This window comes from Mesoplodon mirus (genome assembly GCF_964341445.2).
Source record: "Mesoplodon mirus genome assembly, chromosome: 8".
Lineage (NCBI taxonomy): Eukaryota > Metazoa > Chordata > Mammalia > Artiodactyla > Ziphiidae > Mesoplodon > Mesoplodon mirus.
This window is the reverse complement of record NC_138984.1, coordinates 93345274-93360796: the sequence shown is the minus strand read 5'-3', so window position 1 is coordinate 93360796 and position 15523 is coordinate 93345274. Positions and strand designations below refer to the sequence as shown.

Sequence of the window (15523 nt, the reverse complement as noted above, 5' to 3'; positions counted from 1 at the left end):
GGGCCTGGGGTGTGAGCTCAGATTGTCCAGTTGTGGTGATTTACTTATAAAGACTGGTACACATTTTTTTTTCAGTCAAAAGACATGGATTTAGATATCCACAGTCCCTGAGTATGGAACAGAACCCATGACCTTGATCTCATTAGCACTAACTGTGAGTCACTTGAGCTTAGGCCACCAAACTATTACCTTTCATTGTGTCATCCACCTGAAGCCCTTGCCTCACCTTTACGATCTTCTTGGTTCTTAGAGCCCGAGGAGGAAATGGTAGTATTTTGCACATTTTCAGATCACTTAAGTCACTTGCTTGAGGTTTATTAGTCAGGAATGGAATTACGCATAGCCAAGTTTTCCTGGCTGAGAGACCAGGAAGTTTGGTTACCATCCTAAATACCATTATCTCTAATCTCAGTGAATGATACCACCACCATTCACCAAGTGTTCATGGCAAAACCTTGGTAGTAATCGTTGATTCCTCTCTTTCTCTGACACCCCACATCTAATCAGTCGGTAAGTCTGGTGGTTTCTACCCACAGATATATCCTGAACGTACTGCTCAATTTTCTACTACCACCCTGGTCGAAGCCACCATCGGCTCCCTATGGACAGCTACATTAGGCTCCAAACTCATCTCCATGTGGTTATTCTTGCACAAGCTCTTCTCCCCATAGCAGTCAAAATGATCTTATGAAAACATGACTCAGATCACCTCTCTCTCCTGCTCAGAAATCACAGATTACATCCAGATTTCTCTCATGCTTTATCAGACCGTATGTGATCTCGGCCCTGGTCGCACTGCACAGCCTGCATTCACACTCTCCCCACTCACCTTGATCTTGCTTGCTTCATTTCAAGGTTTTTGTACTTGCTATGCTTTCTTCCTGGAATGCTCTTCTTCCCAGAATTCCTGTTATTTCATTCAAGTGTCTGTCAAATATTACCTCTTCAGGCAGGCTTGAACTGACTCTATTACCATGCCATGCTTTATTTTTCTTCTTAGCACACTTAATACTATGAGACTATATATATATATATATATATATACATACACACACACATATGCATATATATGTATGTATTACACACATATATACATATATATCATATATATGTATATATATATGATATATACATATATGTATATATTATACACATATTTTATATATAATTTTATGTGATTTTATATATAATATGTAAAATATAAACATGTTTTATACATGCTTATATATATTTAACATATATTTTATAAATGTATATATAACAAAAGCATATGTGTATATGTGTAAATATACATATATACTTTTCTGCCTTTCCCACTAGAAAATTAATTTCATTGAGTCAAAGATTTGGTATATATTATACACATATATTTTCACCTCTAACTTCAGAGCCTAGAATAGTGTATACCATATCACAGGTATGCAATAATTATTAAATTTGTTGCAGAGATAGATGGTTATTTCCTTATGATATATTCTTAGATGGGACTTACTTGGTGAAATGGTATGAACTTCACATACGTCTCAGAATGGTTATGCTGCTTTACACTCCCGTCAAGCAGGCGCTATATCTTATCTTCCCCTCGCTTATAATTTTTGAATCTTTGCCATTTCTCAGTGGCAGAAAATGATACCTATTAGTAGTTGTAATTTGTACAGCTTGATAAGTCAAGACGTGTTATCAAAAGCAAAAATGCAAGGAAAGTTTTACTTCACATAGAGAATCAGAGACCTTCTTTGTTGGGAAATTAGCCAAGAAGTGAGAACTCAAAGAAGAAAAAACACCTAAGCAAAATTTTGCTTGAAATGCCTTCTTTAAAAGATATTGTCTTTTGCTTTCCTAGGTTACATGCAAAGTTGCAACCTTAAAGAAACTGTATTAAAACATTTATTTGTCTGGTTCTCAGCAAGTTTTGCCCATAATGTGCTATGCTTTGTATGGCATCATTTAACAAAGATATATAAAGATAATACCATCCACTCAGCTTTATTCAACAGTGTCAGGCCTTCAAGAAAGTATTACTGAGATTGAGCATCCTTAGTCTCTACTCCCTCAAAACAGAAGAGCAATAAGAAGCACTGGCTCAGGATTCAGAAGACTGTATTTGAATCCATGCTCTACCATTTAGTAATTCAATGACCTGTGGGAAGTAACTTAATCTGTCCAAGCCTTGGTTGTTTTTCTTCTTGAACAATTGTAGTTACAATACATTTTGAGAGAGAAAATCATACCATTACCTGGGAGATGATTTGAATACATGTATCTGACAAAGGACTCCTGTTTGGACTATATAAAGAATTCCTATAAATCAATAAGAAAAGAGCTGAGAATCTACTATTTAAAAAATGGGCAAAAAATTTGACCAAGCACTTCACAAAAGAGGATATACAATTAGCCTATAAAAATGTGCAAAAAAGGCTTCCCTGGTGGCACAGTGGTTGAGAGTCCCCTGCCGATGCAGGGGACGCGGGTTCATGCCCTGGTCCGGGAAGATCCCACATGCCACGGAGAGGCTGGGCCCGTGAGCCATGGCCGTTGAGCCTGCGCGTCCGGAGCCTGTGCTCTGCACTGGGAGAGGCCACAACAGTGAGAGGCCTGCGTTCCAAAAAAAAAAAAGGCAAAGGTGTTCCATATCATTAGTCATTAGGGAAATACAAAATAAAACCAAAATAAGGTACCACCACAACTCCACCAGAACTGCTAAAATCAAAAGGACTGAAAACACTGATACTATTTGTTAGAGCAAATGTGGAACAATTGGTATTCTCACACATTGCTGGTAGAAATATAAATCAGTACTACCATTTTGGAAAACTCTTCAGAATCTACTAAAGATATATATATCTATATAGACATAGATATAGATAACATAAATGAGTATCTATGTCTACCAAAAACATTTATAAGAATATTTATAGTAGCATTACTCAAAATAGCCAAAAACTGAAACATTTCAAATGCTCATCAATAGTAAAGTAGATAAATAAATTGTGGCATAGTCATACAATGTATACTATCCAGCCATTAGGAAAAATACAAACTTCTATGTGCAACAATATGGATAAATCTCATAGACATAATGTTGTGTGAAAGAAGCCAGGCATAAAATAATATATACTGGGTGATTCCATTTATATGAAGTTCAAAAATAGGCAAAACTGGGGCTTCCCTGGTGGCGCAGTGGTTGAGGGTCCACCTGCCAGTGCAGGGGACACGGGTTCGTGCCCCAGTCCGGGAGGATCCCACATGCCGCAGAGCGGCTAGGCCCGTGGGCCGTGGCCGCTGAGCCTGCGCGTCCGGAGCCTGTGCACCACAACGGGAGAGGCCACAGCAGTGAGAGGCCCGCGTACCACAAAAAAAAAAAAAAAAAAAAAAAAAAAAGGCTAAACTGATCTAAATTGATAGTGATAAGAATGGTGGTTATCTATGAGGAGAGGGGGAGTATCAACTGCTTGGGGGTTCAATGGAGCCTTCTAGGGTGGAAGAAACATTCTATATCTTTATATCTTATATATCAATATCTTGTATCTTCTTTATATCTATGTTTACACAAATGTATACATATGTATAAATTCATTAAAATGTATGTACCTTACAGTATATAAGTTATACCTCAATAAAAAAGAAATAAAAAGGTACAGATAGTAAAATGTCTACCTCATTAGAGTGTATGAAAAATAAGTGAGATAATGAATATAAGTTCTTACCATACTGCTTGGTCTATAGTGAGTATTCAATTAGTGTCAGCTATTAATTTGTGACTATTATTGTTGCTTTTACTATCACTCGAAGATATAACTGCCTGGAGCAGCTATTTGGCCATTTTTTTTTGTTCTACATAAAAGCAAACTTCTTGAAATAAGGATCGAGCCCCTGAATTCAGCTTCTAAGAACGATGCTCCAACCAACTTAACAGTATTAGTTGTGTATACAGACGTAGAAAACAAACTAATGGTTACCAAAGGGGAAAAAGGAGGATAAACTAGGAGTTTGAGATTAACATATACACACTACTATATGTAAAATAGATAACCAATGAGGACCTACTGTCCAGCACAAGGAACTATACTCAATATTTTGTAATAACCTATAAGGGAAAAGAATCTGAAAAGGAATAGATATATATGTATATATAACTGAATCACTTTGCTGGACATCTGAAACTAACACAACATTGTAAATCTACTATACTTGAATAGAATACACACACACACACATATATATTAGTGTATAAAAGGAAGATTGTTATTATGGTAAAATTTACTTATCTAGTATAAAAATTTTAACTTCCAAAAATGCATTTAGTTCAAGGTTTTGTTCCCTTTTAGAATTAAGAAATTTATAAAAAATTACCTTGAAACACAAATCATCATTAATCTTATGAAAAGGTATTCAAATCTGTTTAGTATAAAAATAAATGTAAATCAAACTGGCAGTGAGATACTGTATTACATCTGTCAGATTGGCAAAAACAATGGACGTTTAGGCTGGTAAAAGTACAGGGAAGCCAGCAATCTCTTACAAAGCTCTAAGAGTATTAACTTGTATAACCATCTGGAGGGCAATTTGGCAGTGTGCATCACAAGCTCAAAAATGTACATGCTTTCTGATCCAGCAATTTCTCCTCAAAGTTTAGGTCCTGAGGAAACTATCAGATAAGTATACAGAGATGTCTGTACACAATGTTGTTTATATAAATTGTTTATCAAATATATGTGAATTCAGCAGAGTACAAACATGATTGCCTGTATACTCTGTTGAATCTTACTTTCTCATTCCTCAAAGACACTGTCAGATATCAGAAAGTCCAGTCTTATTTGAAACTTTAGGCTCTTATCCAGTTGCATACTCCCTTCCTCCTGGCTCAGGTTGGACCACGGGAAGAGGCATAACCTGCCCTTTCTTTCTTCCCCATCATATCATTTCTGATTCTTGCCCTTTCCAATTTTTAGGGATAGGAGAAGTAATTGGGATGGGGGAGGGCAAATGCTGTTGTACATAAGACCAATCATTGATGCCTTCTCCGTGGTAGGTGTCCAGGTGCTTCTCAAGGACCATATGTAAGGTCTTCATGTGGTTCTTCCAATCCTTCCTCAGTTCCCACCACTCCTCAGGCTCTTGCTGCCAGGGTCCTGGTCATCAGCCTTCTTGTGTCTGTACCAATAACATGGTTCAAGCCTGGCCACCTTTCAAGATGTCCTGTTGACCCAAAGAAAACCCATTCGGCCATGCCAAACTGAGGTTGCACGTTCTTTGAGTTCTAACCATTCCCAGCCCCATCTCTCTCCAACCTTCCTTTCCTCTACCTCACCTAGTATGACGGGCAGATCACCAAGGCCTGAAGTTGTCTGACAGGGGAATGAAATGGAGGCAATAGAAGTCCCACTCAGTATCTTTTTAACATTAGTAAAAGTGCAAACCAGAAATAACCCGAACATCAAAAGATTTGTTTTCTAAATTATAGTACATCCATATAAGTAAATATCATTTGGTTTTATAAATCATGATCCAATTCTATCTACATTTATTGACATGGAAAGATATTCTTGATTTATTGCTAAGCAACAAATGTTAGTTACAGAATATTATGTTTCTGTCTATTCATATGTTTGTTTAAAAAATAGTGTGGAGTAATAGATATCAAAACATAATCATTCCAGGTCAAGGATTGGCAAACTACTACCTGCAGGCTAAATCTAGCCTGCTGCCTATTTTTTGTAAAAAGAGTTTATTGAATCACAGGTGCAAGTGACTGCTTTCCTGCTGTAATAGCAAAGTTCAGTACAAAGTTGAAACAGAGACAGTATGGCATACAAAGCCCACTATATTTACCATCTGGTGCTTTGAAAAAAAAGTTTGTTGACTTTTATTTTAGATGATAGAATCATGGGTGATTTTAATTTTTTTAAATGTTTGTCTGACTTTATTTTCTATATCAAGCATAAATTTATTGTATAAAATATGTATCTGTTAGTAAACTGTTGAAACCTGATTAGAAAAGACTTCTTATATTGATAACATTAAATCAAGAGTAAACTTCATAAGTGAAATAAAAATTTGATTATAGCTTCCAAAGTTCTACTTCAAAATAAGATCTATGATGTGGTTAGAATATTATTTTAATTGTTTTTAAAGTTAAGACCTATCAATGGACATGACTCTTCTATTTACCAACAGGATTAGTTTCTGAAAACTACTTTCAGACTTCTGGCATGTTCTTTTCATCTTCTGTGTTAGAGTATTAGTGCTCTGAGGCTGTATTTGAGTGAAATAGAGCTAATAAGCTGGGTTAATTTGAGTAAAATTTTTGGAGTAAAAAATAAGAGTGACACATAAATATTGAAAATGGACTTCCTTCACCTGGTTTATCAACTGGATATGAAAACAGTTCCAAAAAGAGAGATTTTCAAAATGTTTAGAGCTTTGGAAAATAAGTGAGTCAGAGTGGGACCTCCCAAGAAGGCTACTTTGAAGAACTAAATTCACTTGGATGAATAAATTATGGATATTTGTTACAAAGGGCAATTCTGATGTAGCTTAGCAAATTTTGCTTCAAAATCCTGTCGGATAAAACCTTAGAAAAGGTGTTTGGTAATCAGGAAATAATTAAGACTCTCAGAAGCCCTGCTAATTAACATTAGGTGAGGGAATACTTGAAAATGGAATTCATATTAACCAGAAGTTCCAGATGACATGCATCTTTATTAAAAGAAACAGAAGTAAACAGTACATTAATTAAACTTTCAAATACACACAATAAGAAGGCTTTAAAAATGCCAGTAAGGGCAGAGAAATAATATAATGGACTTTGATAAAAATATCAAACAATTAAAATGAGAAATAATAAAATTAGGCTTTGATGCTTATAAGTTTACAGATCCAGAAAGAATGCCACAATTTAAATAAATTATTGCATCAGGGACTTTCCTGATTTTAGGATCAGTCTTATTGACTATCTAGTATCAATACAGTAGCAGAATTACCTGCATATGATGGAGCCATTTACACATTTCCAAAGTCAAAATGCGTTCCTAATATTCTCAAAGATTAAGACTCTGACCTATCCAGGGCATAAAAACTAAAACATAATTTATCTAAATGTTAAATCATGTAAATCTTAATCACTCCACACCTCTTAATATTTTTTAAAAGGAAACCAGCTACCCTTAGTATCTAGTATCTACTTTAATAGTTTTAAAATATTCTCTGCCTTCTGACTCAGTCCATCTTTATAATAGTATCTCCCATTAAACCTGTTGCCATCTTCTAGCCTCACCTACCAGGTATTCACCAGCAAACCCCAAGCTTTCTAACACCTAAGCCTTTCCTCACATGTCCGCTTCTAGCCATTCACTTCCTACTCCTTTTCACCCTATTCTATACTTATCTAAATCTGATCTTCAAAACCCATCTTCAAAACCTAGACAGAATGCTACTTCCTTTATGAAAAATGTCTTTCTTCCTGACCAAAAGTAATTACTTTCAATTCTATGCCCTCATGCCTCTTGCCAGTTTCTGTAAAAAATCAGAGATCTCTGAATGACTATCCATTTCCTCTGCTAAACTATTACTTTCTTAAAGTCTACACCTACTTTATTTATTATCCTCTTCTGTGTCTAGCACATTGTCAGCAATTAGCATATTGTTAATATGCATTTGTTAATGAGTAAATGACCTCTTTTGAAAAGATGTAAAAAGGAAATCTGTGTATTTTTTCTTAAAGAAATAGGGATATAGAGAAAAAGATACAATTCTGTGCATCTTCTCAATGTAACCTGAATCAGATGATTGTTGAACAGTGTAGGTATTTTCATTTAAGGCAAATATGCTTTAAAACTAAACTATAATAGTAAAACAAAGCAACAACTTTTTCACATCTCCAGGTGACTAATGTATGCCTTTTATAATGTTAATGCCTTATGAAGTCCTCTCTTTGTGCAGGAAGATTAATACATTACATGGTGAATATTTAGAGAAAATATCATGCTCACTTATGCTACTTATTAATCTGTGGGACATTATTTAATATTGATGAGCCTCAGTTTCCACATTTTTAAGGTGGGAATAATCGTTGTCAGCCTTATCTTTTTCACTAGTTTTTTGAAACTTTTTCACAAGTCATAAGTTGTAAGAGATAAAAAGATAATGTAAGTGATAGCACTTTGTAAATTATAAAATTCTATATAAGAGTATAAGAGAGAGATCAACATAAGGGACATTAAAATAGTGATATGAGTAAAAGACTGGGTAAATATCTACAACATGTCAGATTCTTTAGATCGAATTTATATAAAATATCTTATGAAATGCTTGGAGCCAGGAAGGATTTTGCTATGCAATAACTTAAGATTCCATCACAAAATACTGAGCAATTCCATAGGGGCAAATCTTAAGATTACTGAATTATTTTGGTGCCTTGTGATTTCTATAAAATTGCAGATTCAGTCTGAGGGATCCTTCTAGATAAGAGAGTACCAGGCCTGAAATAATCTTCAATCTAATTTACTTACTACTACCATTTAGGGAGAATGATTTTGCTTCTTTCTCTCATACTATTGAGGTCAGTTTAGTAAAAGTCTGAAATATTTTCCATCATACTTTGTGGCATCCTGAAGTTTTAATAAACTTGCTGAAAAGGAATATAGATTGTGAAAACCAAGGATTAAAAGGGATCTGAATATTCCTTTATTCCAAACACCACCCAGACCTGGAATTCGTCTATAGTATCCCTGCTATGTCCAGTCTTGACATGGATGGATCCAGCTTGGAAAAAGGGATGGAAATCAACGGCTGATCCCTAAATCAATTAAGTAAAAATATGATCTCCCCTCACTTTTTTTTTTTTCTTCCGTATGCGGGCCTCTCACTGTTGTGGCCTCTCCCGTTGTGGAGCACAGGCTCCGGACGCGCAGGCTCAGCGGCCATGGCTCACGGGCCCAGTCGCTCCGCGGCATGTGGGATCTTCCCGGACCGGGGCACGAACCCGTGTTCCCTGCATCGGCAGGCGGACTCTCAACCACTGCGCCACCAGGGAAGCCCTCCCCTCACTTTTGATGTGTGTGAAAATGTTGGTTTGCCCCACGTAGAGAAGAGACACACAGAACCTCACTGCTGTTTCCCTCGTCATTCCTTCCCTCTTGGTCATCCAGGTCCATGGTACAGGGTTCCAAATTAGCTAGGGCAACTAACAAATAAATTTTCAGTTTTAATTCCCTTTCTCTCTTTTTTTTTCTTCTTTTAATTAATTAATTTATTATTTTTGGCTGCATTGGGTCTTCATTACTGCACGTGGGGTTTCTCTAGTTGCAGCGAGCGGGGGTTACTTCTTGGTGCGGTGCGTGGGCTTCTCATTGTGGTGGCTTCTCTTGTCACAGAGCACGGGCTCTAGGCACGCTGGCTTCAGTAGTTGTGGCACGTGGGCTTGGTAGTTGTGGCTCATGGGCTCTAGAACGCAGGCTCAGTAGCTGTGGCGCACGGGCTTAGTTGCTCTGCAGCATGTGGGATCTTCCCGGACCAGTGAGCGAACCTGTGTCCCCTGTATTGGCAGGCAGATTCTTCACCACTTTGCCACCAGGGAAGTCCCCCTTTCTGTCTTAATGAGAGTTTATCAGCATACCTACAGATATTTTCTAAGAGTAAGGCTCTACTAGGATTAAACTTGTGATGGATTTTGCAGTTGCCCTAGAAGTTCCAGCTTCTTTCCCAAAGGAGCCACTGAACAGAGGCTGTCTTGAATAGCAGATGAACCGCGAAGTGTTAGATTCTGTTAAAGTCACTGTGACCCCTCTTAGAGCCTGCACATGGGCCTCAAGGATTATAAACATTTAGCAGCTACATGATCAAAATGCCAAGATGTCTGTAAATGATTTGGCTAATCCTCATATTGTGCTTGTGGTTAATGTCATTATTTAAAACTTATGATTCAGACTGGCAGTAATTAATAAGTATAATGAATGGAATCTCTAAATCTTGTATTTTGGATAAATCGCATTGCCATTCAAAGAGCAGCAAAAACAACTAATCATAACCAAAATTAACCATGTTTCTTCCCTCGCCTCTGCCCTACACCTGAAGGTTAAAATTTAACTCGGTGTAAAAATTGAATTTTAACTTTATGTTCATGTCATAATTAAAATATGAATAGTCAAATGAAACTACCATTACCTGTCTTATTTCATGTTACCATCATATCATTTAATCAGATTGGAAGGTAGCTGGTTTCCCTATCTATTAAAGGAACATAATTCACAACTCAGGGATACCAGACAGAAAGTTACCTGCTGCAAGTGGGAGAACAAAGTCACTTTTCGTGAGTCATCATGATCTTGGGGTGACCTGATACAGAAACCGATGCCATGGAGTTCTTTTTCAATCAAGCTCAATGAACTAAAATCTGCGCTGGAAAAAAATGCTACACATAGAAAACAAACTCATGGTTACCAAAGGGGAAAGGGGGGGTCAGGGAGAGATATATTAGGAGGTTGGGATTAACATATACACACTACTACATATAAAATAGATAACCAACAAGGACCTAGTGTAGAGCACAGGGAACTCTACTCAATATTCAGTAATAACCTATATGGGAAAAGAATCTGAAAAAGAATGGATACATGTTTATGTATAACTGAATCACTTTGCTGTACACCTGAAACTAACACAACATTGTATTGATAAATCAACTATACTCCAATATAAAATAAAAATTTTAAAAAAACTACATCTAGAAATCAGATTTCTATTTTTAATTCCTTTATGTCAATTTGTCTGTGTCTGTATGGTATATGAGGCCTTAACATTCTCTCTCTGTCTCTCTTAGAAGACAAAGGGAAGTTGAAAGTCAGCAGTTCCAGTCAGGCATCAAGCTCTGAAGGTGGCTCATTTCTCCTCAAACCTGGTACAACACCCCTGCCACCCGGAGCAGCCACTTCTCCCTCCAAGAGCACAAATGGAGCTCCTGGTACTGTTGTTTCTGAATCAGAAGAAGAAAAAGCCAAAAAATTACTTTATTGTTCACTATGCAAAGTGGCTGTGAACTCCCTGTCACAGCTAGAGGCACACAACACAGGTTAGCATCTATCGTTTAAATTTAAATAATGTTTATAACAAGATCCACCTTTTCCCATCAGAATACCTTATCTTTTGTTGTTCAAACATTAGGTTTCTTCAGTCTTCTCTACTTTTTTGATTCAAAGGAGTGATTTTAAGAAATGTACGATGTAACAACTTTAGAAACAGCAAGGCAAAAGTAGGTTGGGGATAAAACTTGTTCTGTTCTTTATTTTCTCAAAAGCATCTAATACTTCCCAAAACTCATTATGATGAAGTGACAGAAATGAAGACAAATATCTATGTACAATGTTCACTGAAACACACTTCTAAGAGAAAAAAATGGAAACAACCTAATATTTCCTCAGTAGGGAAATGTTGAGCGAGTTATAGTCCCAATATGATAGAATATATTACTCAGCCATTAAAGTGTAATTATAAGAAAATATGTATATGATTTGATATGTGAAATTTTGGGGATATTTAATTAGCGTGATCCCAATTTTGAAAATACACTTTTCAGTATACCAAAAAAAGAAGCTGAAAAGAAATACACTAAAAGGATAAAAGTGGTTATCTCTGGGTGGTGAAAACAGAGGTAATGTTTGTTTTCTTATGCTTCTCTATGTTTTCTTTATTATATATACTCATGGTTTCCCATTTTTTTACAGTGAAAATGTGTTAAATCCATAATCAGCATTAAAACCATCATTAAAAAAAAGTCTTGGGAAGTTCAGCCTGAAGATAAACTTTTCAAGAGCTTCATATAGTTCGTAAATAGCTATTTAATATATGTTTTCTTTCTGTCTTAGGATCTAAACACAAGACCATGGTTGAAGCTCGTAATGGGGCTGGTCCAATTAAGTCCTATCCTAGACCTGGATCAAGATTAAAGATGCAGAATGGCAGTAAGGGGTCAGGACTACAGAACAAGACATTTCATTGTGAAATCTGTGATGTTCACGTTAATTCAGAAATTCAGCTCAAACAGGTAATGTATCCTGAATTAGTAGTCACTGTCGCTTGGTGTCACCCTTTGACTATGTATCTCCTAATCTATATAATGGTTCTCACTTTGCTCACAGTTAAATTTCCTAACTTTATAGGATGCCTATGGTATACACCATACAGGTGCTATGTGGAAGAAAAAGTACCAAATATCTGTGCACCTACTATTACTATATGTCAGACTCTAGGCTTGGTGTTAGAGACCAATGAGCACAGCAGTCACCTGGAGCTTACAGTTGAGCAGGAACTTCTAAGATAGTAAATGTTCAGCCTGTCTTCCAAGGACCCAAAATCTGCTTAGGGAGACAGACTCATCAGTCACGGTGGTAATACCAGGCAAAGTCGGAGGAGTGCTATAGAGAAAGGAAAGGGAGAGAGGTGTTACAGTAGAGTGGGGAGCAAGTCTTAATTTAGAGAGTGTGGTGATCTCACCCACACCACCATGGAACCATGGACCTAGAACTGGGAATGGAGGAACCAACTACCTCGGTCTAGGAAATATATTTTACATGGCATAAAACTCACATGTAGATTCAGCTAATGCATCAACCTTTTTTCAGCACATTTCTAGCAGAAGGCATAAGGATCGAGTTGCAGGGAAACCACTGAAGCCGAAGTACAGCCCTTACAATAAACTCCAGCGGAGCCCAAGCATTTTAGCAGTAAGTTCACTTTGCCTACTCGTCTATTTTGTGGGGCAGCCTTGCTGGCTGGGGCAGGCACTGTGGGTAAGGAGGGCCTGGGGTCTAATTGGTCCTGAAAGGGTTTTGAACTTAAATAGCCCTCATAGAGAGAAGTTTTAGAATGAACTTAGTCCCTGCTGGAGGACACCTTGAAGAAGGTTTCCTTAGAAAAAAAGAAACTGAACCTCTTTAAGAGCTAATACCTTACTCTTCACCAGGACCTTTTCAAGAGATTCCATTCTTCAGCATATACAGAAAAGTAAAGGCTCAGGAACAAGGGCAATGATGCCTGAGGAATCTTGGAACATGTTAAACCTGGGGAAAGGGATTGCTTTCCAAACACAAAATCCATCTATTTAATATCCTCCTCCTTTCTGGGGTGTTCCCCCCCACCTCTTTCTCTCTCTTTCTCCAGAAAGTACAGTGGTTGTGTGTATTCCTCTCTTTCCCTGTCTAGCAGGCATGTTGATAGTCAGCCTGTCTTACCTGCTCTCAAAATGTGCTATTTTCAGCTTCTTTGTAAAAACATTAAGGGCCTCCACCAATAGATGTCATGTAAATACCCAGATGGATGGATTTCCTAGTCTCCCTGGGACTCAGCCCAGCGTGGTGTTCTGCTGAGGGTGAAAGCTGGGATTGGCCAGCTGAAGGCGATACTGACATTACCTCCAGTTTTTCCAAAGCTCAGTGGATGCTGCATGCAGGCATTATACGCATTAAGCAAATCCAGCTTGCAAAGCTCCTCCTGATTGCAAAAGAGAGGGATTAAGGATTGATTTCTTCCTTCACAGGAAGATTCCACCTTGGGATTCCTTTTAAATAGAGAAAGTTTCTAGCCCATTTACAATCATTGCCAATGACAAATTTGAGTTAGCTGCAGTTTTTCAAGTAATACTTTTTAAGTGGCCAGAGAGGTGTTAACTGACTTTGTTTTCATGACTGTTCATGGGTCCCCAATGTCCCAAACTCCAGTTACCTAACCCAGTGAGGCTTTTTTAAGAGGTGAAGTAAAGGGTAATGCATATTCTCCAAAAAGCCTCTTTGTGTTTTAAAACAAGTCATTCGTTTGAATTGAGCTCCATAATCTAAGCAGGAAACCTTCTGGGTGTGTTTGTTTTTTCCTTGTGAGCAGCCGCATAAAATACTTTCAGTATCTATTCAGAGAGGCTTTCCTCTGTCCTAGTGCCCAGGGGCAAGGACCACCAGAAAAGAGTTGAAATGGAAACAAATCAAAGTAAAGGTATGCCAAGAGCCTTTGAAACCAGCTTTGTGAAAATAATCATGTCTTGACTTCTGAGAGTGAAGATTTTTAAATTTTGACTTCTGAATGTCGCTCTTTTCCTTATGAAAATATCTGTGCTGCTGTTATTCAAAACAATCTCCCCACCCCACTCCTGGTTTTCTCCCTCTATTAGGCAAAACTTGCATTCCAGAAGGATATGATGAAGCCTTTGGCCCCGGCCTTCCTGTCCTCGCCCCTGGCAGCGGCGGCAGCGGTGTCCTCCGCGCTGTCACTGCCACCCCGGCCGTCGGCTTCGCTCTTCCAGGCTCCAGCCATCCCTCCAGCTCTGCTGAGGCCCGGCCACGGCCCCATCCGCGCCACTCCCGCCTCCATCCTGTTCGCCCCGTACTAATGTCTGCAAGCCCCCAGACGGCTGAGGCCAGTAGGAAAGTAGAGCAGGAAAGCCAAAAGGATTCAGCAGTTTGAGCATTTGGTGTTGCAGTGTCCCACCCAACTGCAAAATGCAGCGTACCACCTGAGCCCCAACTCCAAAGAGTAAGTCGCTAGATTCAAGAGTGCTTTTTGGGGCCGCTCCTATAATTTCAGAATCTGAGCAAGCAGAAGCTTTATCTCCCTCGTCCCTCCCCCTGCCCTACCCCATACAATTCGTGTATCTGAGATATTTAGTTTCTTGCAAATGTATTGGTCAGAAAAAAAAATATATATATACATATATATCATTTTCTGACTATTTTTCCGTGGGTGTGATCTGGCTTAGAAACAATATGGAATATTTTCCTGACAGACTTGAAAACTAGGGTCTTCCTCACACGTCTGTAAATAATCCTGGAATCCAACTGGGCACATTCTAGTGTGGAACAAAAATAGATGAACACAAGTGCTTACTTGTGGATATTATCTTACCAACGGATCACAGTGTTTTCTTTTTGGTGTACTATGGTTGACAGGGATTGTGTACTGTTTTAGACCCAAGTACTGTTGTATCCTGTGTAGTACTAGATCTGTATCTCTTGTCTGAATTAAACATTTTTAGTTGCTGTGTAAATGTTAGGAAGCAAAGTAGCTTTGAATTTTCTCTTTAAGAGAACAAAAGATAACGTATTTTCTTTATTTTACATTTTATTTGGTGATATTTAAATGAAATAGAAAGCCATATAACATAGCTCTAATTACTACCTGTCTGCTATTTTTGTTTAACTTATTTTGTAGCTTCCTCACCAGTTTGAGTTGCTAAGCAAATGTATACAAACAGAAAAAGAGCTTCCTCAATTGCACATTTTTGCACCTCTTGTGTGTTCAGCAAGAAGACAATGAATCCATATATTTCTACATCATTATCTTCTTCATTTTTAACCTGTTTTCATTTGTAATGATGCTACATAATTTTGTGGCTCCCTAATGCAATAATGTACAGAAGATAAAAAAATTTATAATTGAACAATCTGTCTTTCTGTTCACTGAATCTGTTGCAGGTCATGCTCCCATGCCCCCCGTTTCTAAGCTGATATCAACAGGACTGGAATGTTTGTCATATCAGGGG

At 37.8% G+C, this 15523-nt stretch overlaps 1 protein-coding gene across 2 annotated transcripts in view; it reads left to right on the top strand.

Moving 5' to 3' along the window:
* ZNF385B (zinc finger protein 385B) overlaps positions 1–14636 on the top strand; it is a 334017-nt gene extending 319381 nt beyond the window's left edge. For both annotated transcript variants that reach the window (XM_082629827.1, XM_082629828.1), the window contains 4 exons: positions 10820–11068; positions 11862–12040; positions 12618–12719; positions 14156–14636. In XM_082629827.1, the coding sequence (XP_082485953.1) occupies positions 10820–11068; positions 11862–12040; positions 12618–12719; positions 14156–14374 (749 nt within the window). In that variant the 3' untranslated portion in view covers positions 14375–14636. The remainder of the gene's footprint in view (positions 1–10819; positions 11069–11861; positions 12041–12617; positions 12720–14155) is intronic.
* The last annotated feature ends 887 nt before the right edge of the window (positions 14637–15523 follow it).